The 13,645-nt window shown below is 43.1% G+C and overlaps 1 protein-coding gene across 1 annotated transcript in view; it reads left to right on the top strand.

Moving 5' to 3' along the window:
* The window catches only part of LOC118375608 (glycerol-3-phosphate acyltransferase 3-like), a 38,530-nt gene extending 24,885 nt beyond the window's left edge, over nucleotides 1-13,645 (top strand). The window contains exon 13 of the mRNA XM_035762192.2: nucleotides 13,322-13,645. Coding sequence (XP_035618085.1) covers nucleotides 13,322-13,337 — 16 coding nt within the window. The 3' untranslated portion in view covers nucleotides 13,338-13,645. The remainder of the gene's footprint in view (nucleotides 1-13,321) is intronic.

Genomic DNA, 13,645 nt, shown 5'->3' with positions numbered 1-13,645 from the left:
AATATGGGATGGTGATAGTCGCTGTGAACCAAAACACAGAGTACACTATGTGATTTATCTTGGCTAACATGAGCTATGTGCTATTTCATATAGCCTCTCACTACATCACAGTAAAAGATAGATAAACAAAAAACTTTCTCTGAAGTTATTCTGTTCTCAAACTACTCTTACTCCTACAGAATGTTGTTTGATATAATATAATTGATATAATTCACGACTGTTAGACTGTTTGAAACTATTCAGTCCCAATGACATGTATCCCTTTTTCACTATCATTTTACAATCACTTCACCTGTGCTCCATACATTCTCCATTTCACCATCTTTCCATCTGTCCATACCAGAGCAATAATATTCACTTGTCTCTGTCCCTTTTACACCATTTTACCTGTCCTGACTTCTGTCAAAGCCTGTCCTGTTATTGACTGTCACCAGCCATCAGCTTTTTACGATATCAGGCCCAGGGAAGTCACAGCTCTTTGTACAAGCACCTACAGTAATTGAATTTGCTGCAGAAATAGTGAGCTGGAAAATGTCATTTTCTTCCCCATCATGGGTGTATGTGAGGGGAGGCAGGAGCAGGCGGGTCATATCCCCTCCTTAACTTATCTATCCTCTCTTCCATGTTCCACTCTCTCTCCTTTCTCACATATACCCATCCCACTCCATCCTACTCTCTCAAAATCTCCTCTGTCCTCTCACTCCATCCTACTCTCTCCCAAAACCTCCTCTGTCCTCCCACTCCATCCTACTCTCTCCCAAAACTTCCTCTCTCCTCCCACTCCATTCTACTCTCTCCCTAAACCCACTCCATCCTACTCTCCTTTCTTGTTCCAACCTCTCTGTCCTCTTGCCTGTCCCCTCTCTGCCTCTCCCATCCCTCTGAACCCCTCTTCCCTGATATAGAAACCTCTCTGGCAATTTTCACCCAAATACATTCCACAAACAATAGTTTTCAGAATGAGCATTAACAGGGTTGATCACACGAAATGGCCCCTTTTAATTTACAGCGGGATTCTATGGATCACAGGGGGGCGTAGATTAAAGCGTTCAATGAAGCCAGTGATGAGGTATTAACCAGCTAGAGCCCCTCGGGTGCCTGGGAGAGCAAGACGCTGGCCAGACCTCTGCCTGCTGTGTACAGTTATTCCCCTGTAATGAAGTGCCTCTATGCGGTGGCATGGAGCAGAGGCAGGAAAAATAGATTGAAGATGATGAGCTCTTCAAAGTCATTTCTCGCTCACTCATTCCACCTCATGCCCGGCCTGCTCCTCTTGTCCCGAGCTCTCGTCTCCCCAAAATGCCTGGGATTTACTTAGCTAGCTGAACAGACCGATGCAATTTTTATGACCTTATTGCTTTTTTTACCCTGGTAATAGTTTTGAATCAATTTATCAATCTGCAGGAACCATCAGGCATGTTGCCCTCAAAGATCAAGTCCAGGTCATTCCATCAAGGCACTCAGGTGCACTGAGATGGAAAGGGAAAGGGGGGAAAATGTGCCTCCCCCACAGACCCCCATCTCTGGTGTCACCCATATGAGAATGTGCTTCAAACGGCTTAGCAAACATGCTCTTACCAGTTTAACCCCTCATCCCAAACCCCCACAATCATGCTGTCTTTAAAATCAGTTATAGGTGAGGTCGGGAGCACTGGAATTTCTTAATATCTATAGCAGCCTGGGACTGGAAAAGAGGATAGACAAAATAAGGGACCTTCCCACTCCTTCTACTCTATGACAAAGAGCATCTCTTTCAATTCTGTTTTTATATAAATAAGGTTTACCGTGAAATTACTATAATCGCACAAAATAATATTGATTTAAATTCATTCCCATAAATATAGAGAAATATGAGCACTTTCATTCAATTAGGATGAATTATCTGAGGGACTGGCTACTGTACACCAAATAGTGGTAGCTCAATAATGTGATAATTGAAAACTAACTTTGTTTTGCATGACTCTAGATTCATACTCCCTCCCACTGCTTCCAAGATACACTGATATGTTACCTGTGACTATGATATCATGTCTACTATTTTGCTTATTTTAATGATATTTTAAGGTTTTTTTTAAGTTAAAAATACAATCGTTTTTTTGGCAATACATTTTGTTCAGATTTTTTGCTAATTCATTTTGTTGTCCACACATCTTATGTCAACTGCATCTACGAACATTAACTAGCACATGATGGATATTTATATTTGAAATATTTTATAACTGCTGCAATATGTCCTGCATAAACAAAAACAGTGTGAGCATGTGTGTAACTGTAGCTATATGTCTCTGTGCCCTCTACAAGTTCTAGAAGTGTGTTCATACATTGTTGCGCCTGTTGTATGTCTCCATGTGCGTACCTGTGTCCCTGTTTCTCTCTCAGAACCTGTGGAGAGGCTTCTCAGTCGGGGCGCTCTATATTTAGCCTATCCTGTGAAAGCCATCTGCCCTCCCTGTATCCCTGTCGTTTTGCCTCCCTCACAAAGGACCCATACATCTCAGACCTTCTAGGCAAATCACACACTAATGAGCCTCTTTAAGGCTCTTTGAATTTCTAATGAATAACACTGTGCAGGAAAATAAACACATTGCTATTGATCATGCCTCAAAGATTTAGACTAATTTAATAAGTGGACCAGAGCTTGGCTGGGCTTTGGCTGGCCTGTTGTCTGGGCACCCTGTTCCTCGCTCCTCAGCCACACCACGGGGTGCTGCTGTCTCTGTTGTTAATGTACTGATCTGATCATCAGGCTCGATGGTTAGAGACCCCAAATCCCACTGTTCAGGAAGACTCTCTTTGTGGGAATTGTGATGTATAGCTACAGTATACTATAATGTAAACAAAATAAACCTGCAAGATTAAATGTTTTCTGTGGCATAATTTCTGCTCTGTATTATCATGGGGTAGCGAGGGGTTGATGTCCCACCCTCTTGAACTGATCTAATACCGATATACAGTGGGGCAAAAAAGTATTTAGTCAGCCACCAATTGTGCAAGTTCTCCCACTTAAAAAGATGAGAGAGGACTGTAATTTTCATCATAGGTACACTTCAACTATGACAGACAAAATGAGAAAATTGTGACTGTTTGAGGTTGTGGGGGTCTTCTATACTGATAACAAGTTCAAACAGGTGCCATTAATACAGGTAACGAGTGGAGGACAGAGGAGCCTCTTAAAGAAGAAGTTACCGGTCTGTGAGAGCCAGAAATCTTGCTTGTTTGTAGGTGACCAAATACTTATTTTCCACCATAATTTGCAAATAAATTCATAAAGAATCCTACAATGTGATTTTCTGGATTTTTTTGCTCATTTTTTCTGTCATAGTTGAAGTGTACCTATGATGAAAATTACAGGCCTCTCTCATCTTTTTAAGTGGGAGAACTTGCACAATTGGTGGCTGACTGAATACTTTTTTGCCCCACTGTATATGTATACGGTATCTTAGCTCCCGAGTGGCGCAGTGGTCTAAGGCATCACTACAGCTCCTGGTTTGAATCCAGGCTGTGTCACATCTGGCTGTGATTGGGAGTTCCATAGGGCGGCGCACAATTGGCCCACCGCCATCTGGGTTTGTAAATAAGAATTTGTTCTTAACTGACTTGCCGAGTTAAATAAAGGTAAAATATATTATCTTGAATACAGTTACCTTTTTGTTATCTATTGACTGGTGGGCAGTTTGGTATCAAAGGTTGTGAGATACAGTATGATCCTCATTAGCTAGGGCACTGAATTCATCTGGTACTGATCTGCATTCTGTAAAACCAAAGGAGCCCAACCACCTTGTGGTCCCTATTAATTCTCTCCTAATATATTGAAATATTATGCAACATGTTTAAGTCATAGATGAGAAAGATCGAGGTGGAGGCAGGTGATTGATTATTTGATGACACTTGCTGGTAGTTTTTAACATCCTTTTAAGGCAGTGCTTCTGGGCCACTGGGGTATTGGACAAAGTGGTCATTCTGTAGGGCAAAGCCTGATGAATATTGAAAATGTATCTTACATGCAACTGTGCCAGGGGTGCTCATAGTAGACCCTGTAGTGGTGAATACTGGAGCTACCAGACATGTAGTTGTAAAGCTGTTTATATTGAAAAATTAAGTAGGCTAGATTTCCAACGGCAACAATCTATTGATAGCGATCAGTTATCAATATATATTTTTCTTGTTACTCCATAGTTACATTTAGACAATTGTATACCATCTCAATTGACTGATAAACATTCTGTATACCTCAGCATATTATCTCCAGTCCATATGATGCAACACGTGAAGGAGTGGAATCACTTGTTCACTGAGGTGGTCATATAATTGAATGTCATCTAGTAAATGTGGACCAGCCCTTTGAGGTCCAGTGACTTTGTTGATGGGCTACAGTACATTACAGTATGTCTGATGAGGAGGCTAGTGAGGAGTGGGTCGGCATACAAAGCCCTCTTCCTGACCTACACCATTCCCAGAAAGAGGCCCTGTTCTCTGGCCAATATTAGACTAATCGCCCTTAAAAAGAGCATTAAGCAAAGAGCTAATGGAATTCGGGGTATAATAATATAGGGATATAGTGAGACAATTCTATTAACAAGATATAAATCATGTTGAGTGTGAGGTAAGTGTTTTTTAATTGATTGATGGAAACGGATATCCATAGGTTTTCTGAAGACTAACAGTCATTTACCGTAACCTGCACAGTGAAAGAGGCAAAAGGGGAGCAATAAGGAAATTACAGTGGGCTGGGGATAAATGATTCAGAAAATATAATCATTTTGTGCTGACATTACTAATTTCATCTCCCTCCTGTGGAATGGGATGGGGACCGAGGTGAAGGTTTTCAAAAAGATTAAAACTACACCCTGAACACTGCTACATGATTACCCACAGAAGTAGTAGCTCCTCCGCTCTCTCCACTGGCTTCCAGTTGAAGCTCGCATCCGCTACAAGACCATGGTGCTTGCCTACGGAGCTGTGAGGGGAACGGCACCTCAGTACCTCCAGGCTCTGATCAGGCCCTACACCCAAACAAGGGCACTGCGTTCATCCACCTCTGGCCTGCTCGCCTCCCTACCACTGAGGAAGTACAGTTCCCGCTCAGCCCAGTCAAAACTGTTCGCTGCTCTGGCTCCCCAATGGTGGAACACACTCCCTCACGACGCCAGGACAGCGGAGTCAATCACCACCTTCCAGAGACACCTGAAACCCCACCTCTTTAAGGAATACCTAGGATAGGATAAAGTAATCCTTCTCACCCCCCTTAAAAGATTTAGATGTACTATTGTAAAGTGGCTGTTCCACTGGATGTCATAAGGTGAATGCACCAATTTGTAAGTCGCTCTGGATAAGAGCGTCTGCTAAATGACTTAAATGTAATGTAAATGTAAAGTAGTACCTTTCTGCTGTAATCAACAGCGGTTGTAGGGATGGAGAAAAAGTGGATTCCACAAAACAAACACATACTGTAAGCCTACATACATATCCCTTCCATGTTCAGATAAATTGTTTTAATTAGTATCATTAGTACAGGCGTTGAGAAGTGTACGTTTAGAGTTGTACGTTTAAACAGGGAGACAAATGTTAAGGCAGCAATAATGATAACATGCAAGTCAACAGAAAGAACAGATCTGTCTGAACATCGACACCAGCCATCTTGAATCTTGAATCAACAGATGTCCAATATATTCCATCACCGAAACCTAGATACTTTCATTAGAATAACACGAGTCACACATACAAACACAATTGTGAACACCAAAATACCTCATATACCGATATGTGGTGTCAGCCCAGACCCGTTGTTTCAGAGATAATGCACATTATTTACAAGTCTTCATGTTCCCCTCCTCTCTCTCCCCCTATATTTCACCATGCTCCTTTTCAGAGGGTGAATTAACAGAGGAACAACACTGGTTGCTCAGAATGACAAGAGAAAGCAGCCCCCTGATAACCATCAAGTGGAACAAATTATAAGTGTTACAAAATAAGATGACAAAGGGGGGGGGGGGAGTTGTAGTGTAAGTTAACAAGGTTGTGATCAATAGCAGACAGCAGGACCCTGTCTCTCTGTGCCTGCCTGCCTGCCTGGTGTTATCTCCCCTTCATGTTCATTACAGTCAGCCTCTTGTTCCCTCAGCCCAGACGCTGACATTGATCGACAGTTCCTATTAAGAGCCTTTCCCTTGCAGCTGGCAAGAGCAGATACATGAAATCAAACAGTTATTGCTTGTCATTGGGCCTGGCAAGTAAAATATGGCCACTAAATAGTTGTTGCCATCAGATGCGGTTTGATACAAGGTTTTAATTTGGGAGACTGCTCCATTACACTGATGCAATTGACACCAGCCTTTTGTTTGGGGGCGATATGATTGTGTACATGATCCCTGGGTGTTGATAGGCTGTTTCCTCAGGGGCTTTGTTTTGCTTTTTATATGTTTTTCTGCTTGTCAGAATACGCTCCCTGCCTGAACAGGGGATGTTATCACCCTCCTTCTCCTCCTCTTTTCTTCTCCTCCTCCTCCCCTCCTCTTTCAGTCCTCTGTCCTTGTCCCCTTATCAGGAGGTGTCTCGGTGTAGCAACCCTAAGCTCTCGCCTGGCTACAAGATAAGACATTCCTTATGAGCAGTAGGTATGGTGACACAACAATAGCCGAGATTGTCAGGCTCAAATTACAGCTCTCGTCTCTTCCTGTGCCAGGACGATATCTAACCTCCCCTTCTTTGAATTACAACCGTGAAATGGGCCCTAAACGCTCATCTAATAAGGATGTATTAGTAACACCCCCCTGCTGTCACACAGACACACACTCCCCCCTAAAACTCTATGCTGAACACGATCACCGTGGCGACGTCAGGCCAGGAACAGGACAGCTGTGTGATGACGGGCAGTGGGTGGTGTCCTGTTCCCTGCTTTGTGTGCTGCATATTAAAAGTTTTATGAAGGCAATTAAATGTGTGCTTACTGGCGAGGAGTTGGCGGAATGGATGTACAATTGAATTAGTAGTTATGATGGGCCACATTTCAAGATTAAGTAAATGCAATTACCTCTGACGTTGTCTCCCTCCTCCCAAAAGGTTAGGCTGCACCATGTGACTTAATTACCCTCGTCACATACACTTTTCCACTGATGTCATTTCACAGCAGCTGGAAGGAAGTGAGAGGCTGGCCAGTCTCCTTGGTTCTGTGTGGAGAGTGAAGAGAGCCATTGATATTCTTCTCTGGGCCTGTTTTACAGCGTGAAGCATTGAAGCTGACTCATCCCAATAATAAGAGCTTTGCAAAGACACCTCGGCAAAGAGATTCCTGGGCTTGTCTCTGGCTTTGCAGGTTAACTAAATTGCATTATGGGGATAATGCTAAGTTATAGTATTGGATGTAAACTGGGACTGAACAGGGCAACATGACAGCTGGATGGTCTACACAGAGTCAGACTTCAAATCAATTCAAATGTTATTGGTCACATACACATGGTTAGCAGATGTTAATGTGATTGTAGTGAAATGTTTGTGCTTCTAGTCCGACAGTGCAGTAACATCTAAAAAGTAATCTAACAAATTCACAACGACTACCTTATACACACAAATGTAAGGGGATGGAATAAGAATATGTACATTTAAATATATGGATGCAAGATGGCCGTGCGGCATTGGCAAGATGCAAAAGATGGTAAAAAATAAGGTATATACAGTTGAAGTCGGGAAGTGTACATACACTTAGGTTGGACTCATTAAAACACATGTTTCAACCACTCCACAAATTTCTTGCCAACAAACTATAGGTTTGCCAAGTCGGTTAGGACATCTACTTTGTGCATGACACAAGTAATTTTTCCAACAATTGTTTACATACAGATTATTTCACTTATAATTCACTGTATCACAATTCCAGTGGGTCAGAAGTGTACATACACTAAGTTGACTGTGCCTTCAAACAGCTTGGAAAATACCAGCAAATGATGTCATGGCTTTAGAAGCCTCTGATAGGCTAATTGACATCATTTGAGTCAATTGGAGGTGTACCTGTGGATGTATTTCAAGGCCTACCTTCAAACTCAGTGCCTCTGCTTGACATCATGGGAAAATCAAAAGATATCAGCCGAGACCTCCGAAAACATTTTTGGACCTCCACAAGTCTGGTTCATCCTTGGGAGCAATTTCCAAATGCCTGTAGGTACCACGTTCACCTGTACAATCAATAGTAAGCAAGTATAAACACCATGAGACCACCCAGCCATCATACCACTCAGGAAGGAGACGCGTTCTGTCTCCTAGAGATAAATGTATTTTGGTGCGAAAAGTGCAGATCAATCCCAGAACAACAACGAAGGACCTTGTGAAGATGCTGGAGTAAACAGGTACAAAAGTATCTATATCCACAGTAAAACAAGTTCTATATCGACATAACCTGAAAGGCCGCTCAGCAAGGAAGAAGCCACTTCTCCAAAACCGCCATAAAAAAGCCAGACTACGGTTTGCAACTGCACATGGGAACAAAGATCATACTTTTTGGAGAAATGTCCTCTGGTCTGATGAAACAAAAATAGAAGTGTTTGGCCATAATGACTATCATTATGTATGGAGGGAAAAGAGGGAGGCTTGCAAGCCGAATAACACCATCCCTACCGTGAAGCACGGTGGTGGCAGCATCATGTTGTGGCGGTGCTTTTCTGCAGGAGGGACTGGTGCCATTCACAAAGTAGTTGGCATCATAAGGGATGAAAATTATGTATATATATTGAAGCAACATCTCAAGACATCAGTCAGGAAGTTAAAGCTTGGTTGCAAATGGGTCTTCCAAATGGACAATGACCCCAAGCATACTTCCAAAGTTGTGGCAAAATGGCTTAAGGACAACAAAGTCAAGCTATTGGAGTGGCCATCACAAAGCCCTGACCTCAATCCGTTTGACCCAAGTTAAACAATTTAAAGGCAATGCTACCAAATACGAATTGAGTGTATGTAAACTTCTGACCCACCGGGAATGTGATGAAAGAAATTAAAGCTGAAATAAATCATTCTCTCTACTATTATTCTGACATTTCACATTCTTAAAATAAAGTGGTGATCCTAACTGACATAAAACAGGGACATTTTACTAGGATTAAATGTCAGGAATTGTGAAATACTGAGTTTAAATGTATGGCTAAGGTGTATGTAAACTTCCGACCATATGAGATGAGTAATGTAGGATATGTAAACATTATTAAAGTGGCATTATTTAAAGTGACTAGTGATACTATTATTAAATCCATTTATTAAAGTGGCCAGTGAGTTGAGTCTGTATGTTGGCAGCAGCCTCTCTATGTTTAACAGTCTGATGGCCTTGAGATAGAAGCTGTTTTTCAGTCTCTCGGTCCCAGCTTTGATGCACCTGTACTGACCTCGCCTTCTGGATGATAACAGGGTGAACAACAGCTTGGTAGGTTGTTGTCCTTGATGATCTTTTTGGCCTTCTTGTGACATCGGGTGCTGTAAGTGCCCTGGAGGGCAGGTAGTTTGCCCCCAGTGATGCGTTGTGCCGACTACACTACGCTCTGGAGAGCTTTTCGATTGAGGGTGGTGCAGTTGCCGTGCCAGGCGGTAGTACAGCCTGACAGGATGCTCTCGATTGTGCATCTGTAGAAGTTTGTGAGGGTTTTCGGTGACAAGCCAAATTTCTTAAGCCTCCTGAGGTTTAAGAGGCTCTGTTGCGCCTTTTTCACCACGCTGTCTTTGTGGGTGGACCATTTCAATTTGTTTGTGATGTGTACGCCGAGTAACTTAAAACTTTACACCTTCTCCACTACTGTCCCGTCAATATGGATAGGGGGGTGCTCCCTCTGCTGTCCACGATCATGTCCTGTGTTTTGGTGACGTTGAGGGAGAGGTTATTTTCCTTACACCGCACTCCGAGGGCCCTCACTTCCTCCCTGTAGGCTGTTTCTTCATTGTTGGTAATCAAGCCTACCACTGTAGAGTCGTCTGCAAACTTGATGATTGAGTTGGAGGCGTGCATGGCCATGCAGTCATGGGTGAACAGGAAGTACAGGAGAGGGCTAAGAACGCACCCTTGTGGGGCAACACTGTTGAGGATCAGCGGGGTGGAGATTTCCTACCTTCACTACCTGGGGGCGGCCTATCAGGTAGTCCAGGACCAAGTTGCTTAGGGCAGGGTCGAGACCCAGGTTTCCAAGCTTAATGATACGTTTGGAGGGTACTATGGTGTTGAATGCTGAGCTGTAGTCAATGAACAGCATTCTTACATAGGTATTCCTCTTGTCCAGATGGGATAGGGCAGTGTTCAGTGTGATGGCAATTGCATCGTCTGTGGACCTATTGGGGCGGTAAGCAAATTGTAGTGGGTCTCGGCTAGCAGGTAGGGTGGAGGTGATATAATCCTTGACTAGTCTCTCAAAGCTCTTCGTGATGACAGAAGTGAGTGCTACGGGGCGATAGTCATTTTGTTCAGTTACCTTAGCTTTCTTGGGAACAGGAACAGTGGTGGCCATCTTGAAGCATGTGGGGACAGCAGACTGGGATAGGGATTGATTGAATATATCCGTAAACACACCAGCCAACTGGTCTGTGCATGCCCCGAGGACGCGGCTAGGGATGCCGTCTGGGCAGGCTGCCTTGCGAGGGTTAACACGTTTAAATGTTTTACTCATGTTGGCCATGTTGAAGGAGAGCCCACAGTCTTTGGTAGCGGGCCATGTCGTTGGAACTGTATTGTCCTCAAAGCACACAAAGAAGTTGTTTAATTTGTCTGGGAGCGAGACATCAATGTCCGAGACGGGGCTACGTCTCGTGTTTGAGCCGTTGAATTTGCGACTCTACTTTGTCTCTATACTGACGCTTTGCTTGTTTGATTGCCTTGCGGAGGGAATAGCTAATAGCTGTTTGTTCTTGGTCATGTTTCCAGTCACCTTGCCATGATTAAATGCTTTCAGTTTTGCGTGAATGCTGCCCTCAATCCACGGTTTCTGGTTAGGGAAGGTTTTAATAATCACAATGGGTACAACATCTCCAATGTACTTCCTAATAAACTCACTCACCGAGTCAGCGTTTACGTCAATGTTATTGTCTGAGGCTACCCGGAACATATCCCAGTCCACGTGATTGGAGCAATATTGAAGTGTATAATCCAATTGGTCAGACTAGTGTTGGATAGACCTAAGCACGGGTACGACCTGTTTTAGTTTTTGCCTATAGGAGGGGAGCAACAAGATGGAGTCATGGTCAGATTTGCCGAATGTGGGGCGGGGGAGGGCCTTGTATGCATCACGGAAGTTAGAATAGCAGTGGTCCAATGATTTGCTCGAGCGGGTGCAACAATCAATGTGCTGGTAGAATTTGGGTAATCTTGTTCTCAAATTAGCTTTGTTAAAATCCCCAGCTACAATAAATGCGGCCTCAGGGTATATGGTTTCCAGATTACATAGAGTCCAGTGAAGTTTTTTCAGGGCCGTCAAGGTATCTGCTTGGGGGGGATATACACGGCTGTGACTATAATCAAAGAGAATTCTCTTGGAACATAATGCGGCCAGCATTTGATTGTAAGGAATTCTAGATCAGGTCAACAAAAGGACTTGAGTTCCTGTATGTTGTTATGATTACACCATGAGTTGTTAATCATGATGCATACACCACCGCCCTTCTTCTTACCAGAGAGATGTTTGATTCTGTCGGCGCCACGCATGAAGAAACCCAGTGGGTGTATCGACTCTGACAACAGATCCCGAGTGAGCCATATTTCTGTGAAACAGAGAATGTTACAATCTCTCATGTCTATCTGGAAGACAACTAGTGCCCTAATTTCATCACCTTGTTGTCTAGAGACTGGACATTGGCGAGTAGTATGCTCGGAAGTGGTAGATGGTGTGCTGGCCTTCTATGTCTGACCAGGAGGCAGCGCCGTTTGCCTCTCCTGTGGCGACGACGTTGTTTTGGTTCGGCCTCTGGGATTAGAACCAATGTCCAGGGTGGAGATCCGAACAAAGGATCCGCTTCGGGAAAGTCGTATTCCTGGTCGTAATGTTGGTAAGTTGACGTCGCTCTTATATCCAGTAGTTCTTCCCGGCTGTATTTAATACACTTAAGATTTTATGGGCAAACAATGTAAGAAATAATACATTAAAATTAAAATAAATACTACATAGCTTCCTAAGGATGTGATGCGAGGCGACCATCTCTGTGGGCGCCATCTTGCAAGGAAACACCAAGGAAAATGGCCCGGATAAAATGTATATGGAACTTTTCACGGCTTACTTTGGCCTTGGTTATGGAGGGTAAAAATTATTGTAGATTGTATCTCTTTCCACAGAAGCCCACTGATCACTAGATCTATATGACTGTTTGACAGAGTGGGAAATATATAAGATGATGATGAACTTTGTGAGTAACAGTTTGTAATTTTCTCTCTGAGAGGTTTGAGGTCACTCTCCAGAGTACTGATTAACTTTGATAAGTACATTTTGTGAGTAACAGTTTGTAAGTTTCTCTCTGAGAGGTCTAAGGTCATTCTCCAGAGTACTGAAGCAATACATCAAAGCAATTCTCTAACTGCCAGGCCGTTGACAGCGATAAGTGACCCTTGTATCAAGGGTCTGCCTCATATGATCTCTCTCTCAAAAGTATTTTTTTCTCCCTCACAGAGCAGTTTACATGGCCTCCCTCCCTCTCCCTTTCCCTCATCTCCACTCCCTCAGAAACAGTTGATTAGTACTGAGCTCTTAGGCATCGTCATTTGCCAGTGATAGAAGCTCAGCAGCCAGTGTGAATCTGGTGTCCTTGCAGATTTAGTGGTCACTTCCCTCAACTTTGGCCATTAACCTGAGTACAGCAGGCAGTTGGCCCCCCTCTGAGCACCATGGGTACATTTATTACCCAGGGACACTCTAATGGATCCCAGTTAAGGTGTGTTAACAATTTTTCTATCGATTAATAGGAGGAGAATGATAGCCAGACTAACATAGCCCAGACGATTTAGTGGCTTTTAAGGTAGTAGCGATGAATATAATGCTTTCGAAAGAGCTTCTGGACATTATATATATGACACCTGCTACATTAAGCTACATTAAGGTTTAATACATCTTCATTACTGGCACTTTGCCCAACCCCTTCAAGGTTGAAATAGAGATCCTGCTTTCATTAGACTACCCATCATCGCTCTATGGAGAGATATTAAATAATAATGTAATTGTTGAAACAGTTCTGCCTTAGTTTTTAATGTTAATCGATGTATTAAATATTAAACAATTCCATAACAGGAGTTTGAGCCGCTCCCACCAGGACGATGCAGGAAAATTCTGCAGCAGCATCAGGCTAATCTACGCTCTCTCTCTCTTCCTGTAATTAGGCAAAGTAGAGGATGATGACAAACCCTGACCCCTGACCCCTGGCCTGCTACTTCTGGCTGCTGCTGCCTGAGATAACCAGAGAGGAAAGAGCTGTAAAGTAGCTGTTGAATCAGAGGTACTGGAACTCATGTAGAAGCACATTTCAATAGGTCATTTTAGACTTTCCTTATAAGACTCAGCATGCCTGCTACTGTAGTAATAAGACTTAGCATCCATGCTACTGTAGTTATTTTGAATGGTCAATGTGTTAGCCTCAGTTTGGAGTGCCTGAAAATGTACAGTGACTACAATTTATGGAATGGCTAATAAATTAATTCACACAT

This window comes from Oncorhynchus keta, chromosome 12 (genome assembly GCF_023373465.1).
Source record: "Oncorhynchus keta strain PuntledgeMale-10-30-2019 chromosome 12, Oket_V2, whole genome shotgun sequence".
In the NCBI taxonomy this organism is placed as follows: domain Eukaryota; kingdom Metazoa; phylum Chordata; class Actinopteri; order Salmoniformes; family Salmonidae; genus Oncorhynchus; species Oncorhynchus keta.
Note: the sequence above shows the minus strand (reverse complement) of the source record. Positions and strands in the feature narration are given on the sequence as shown.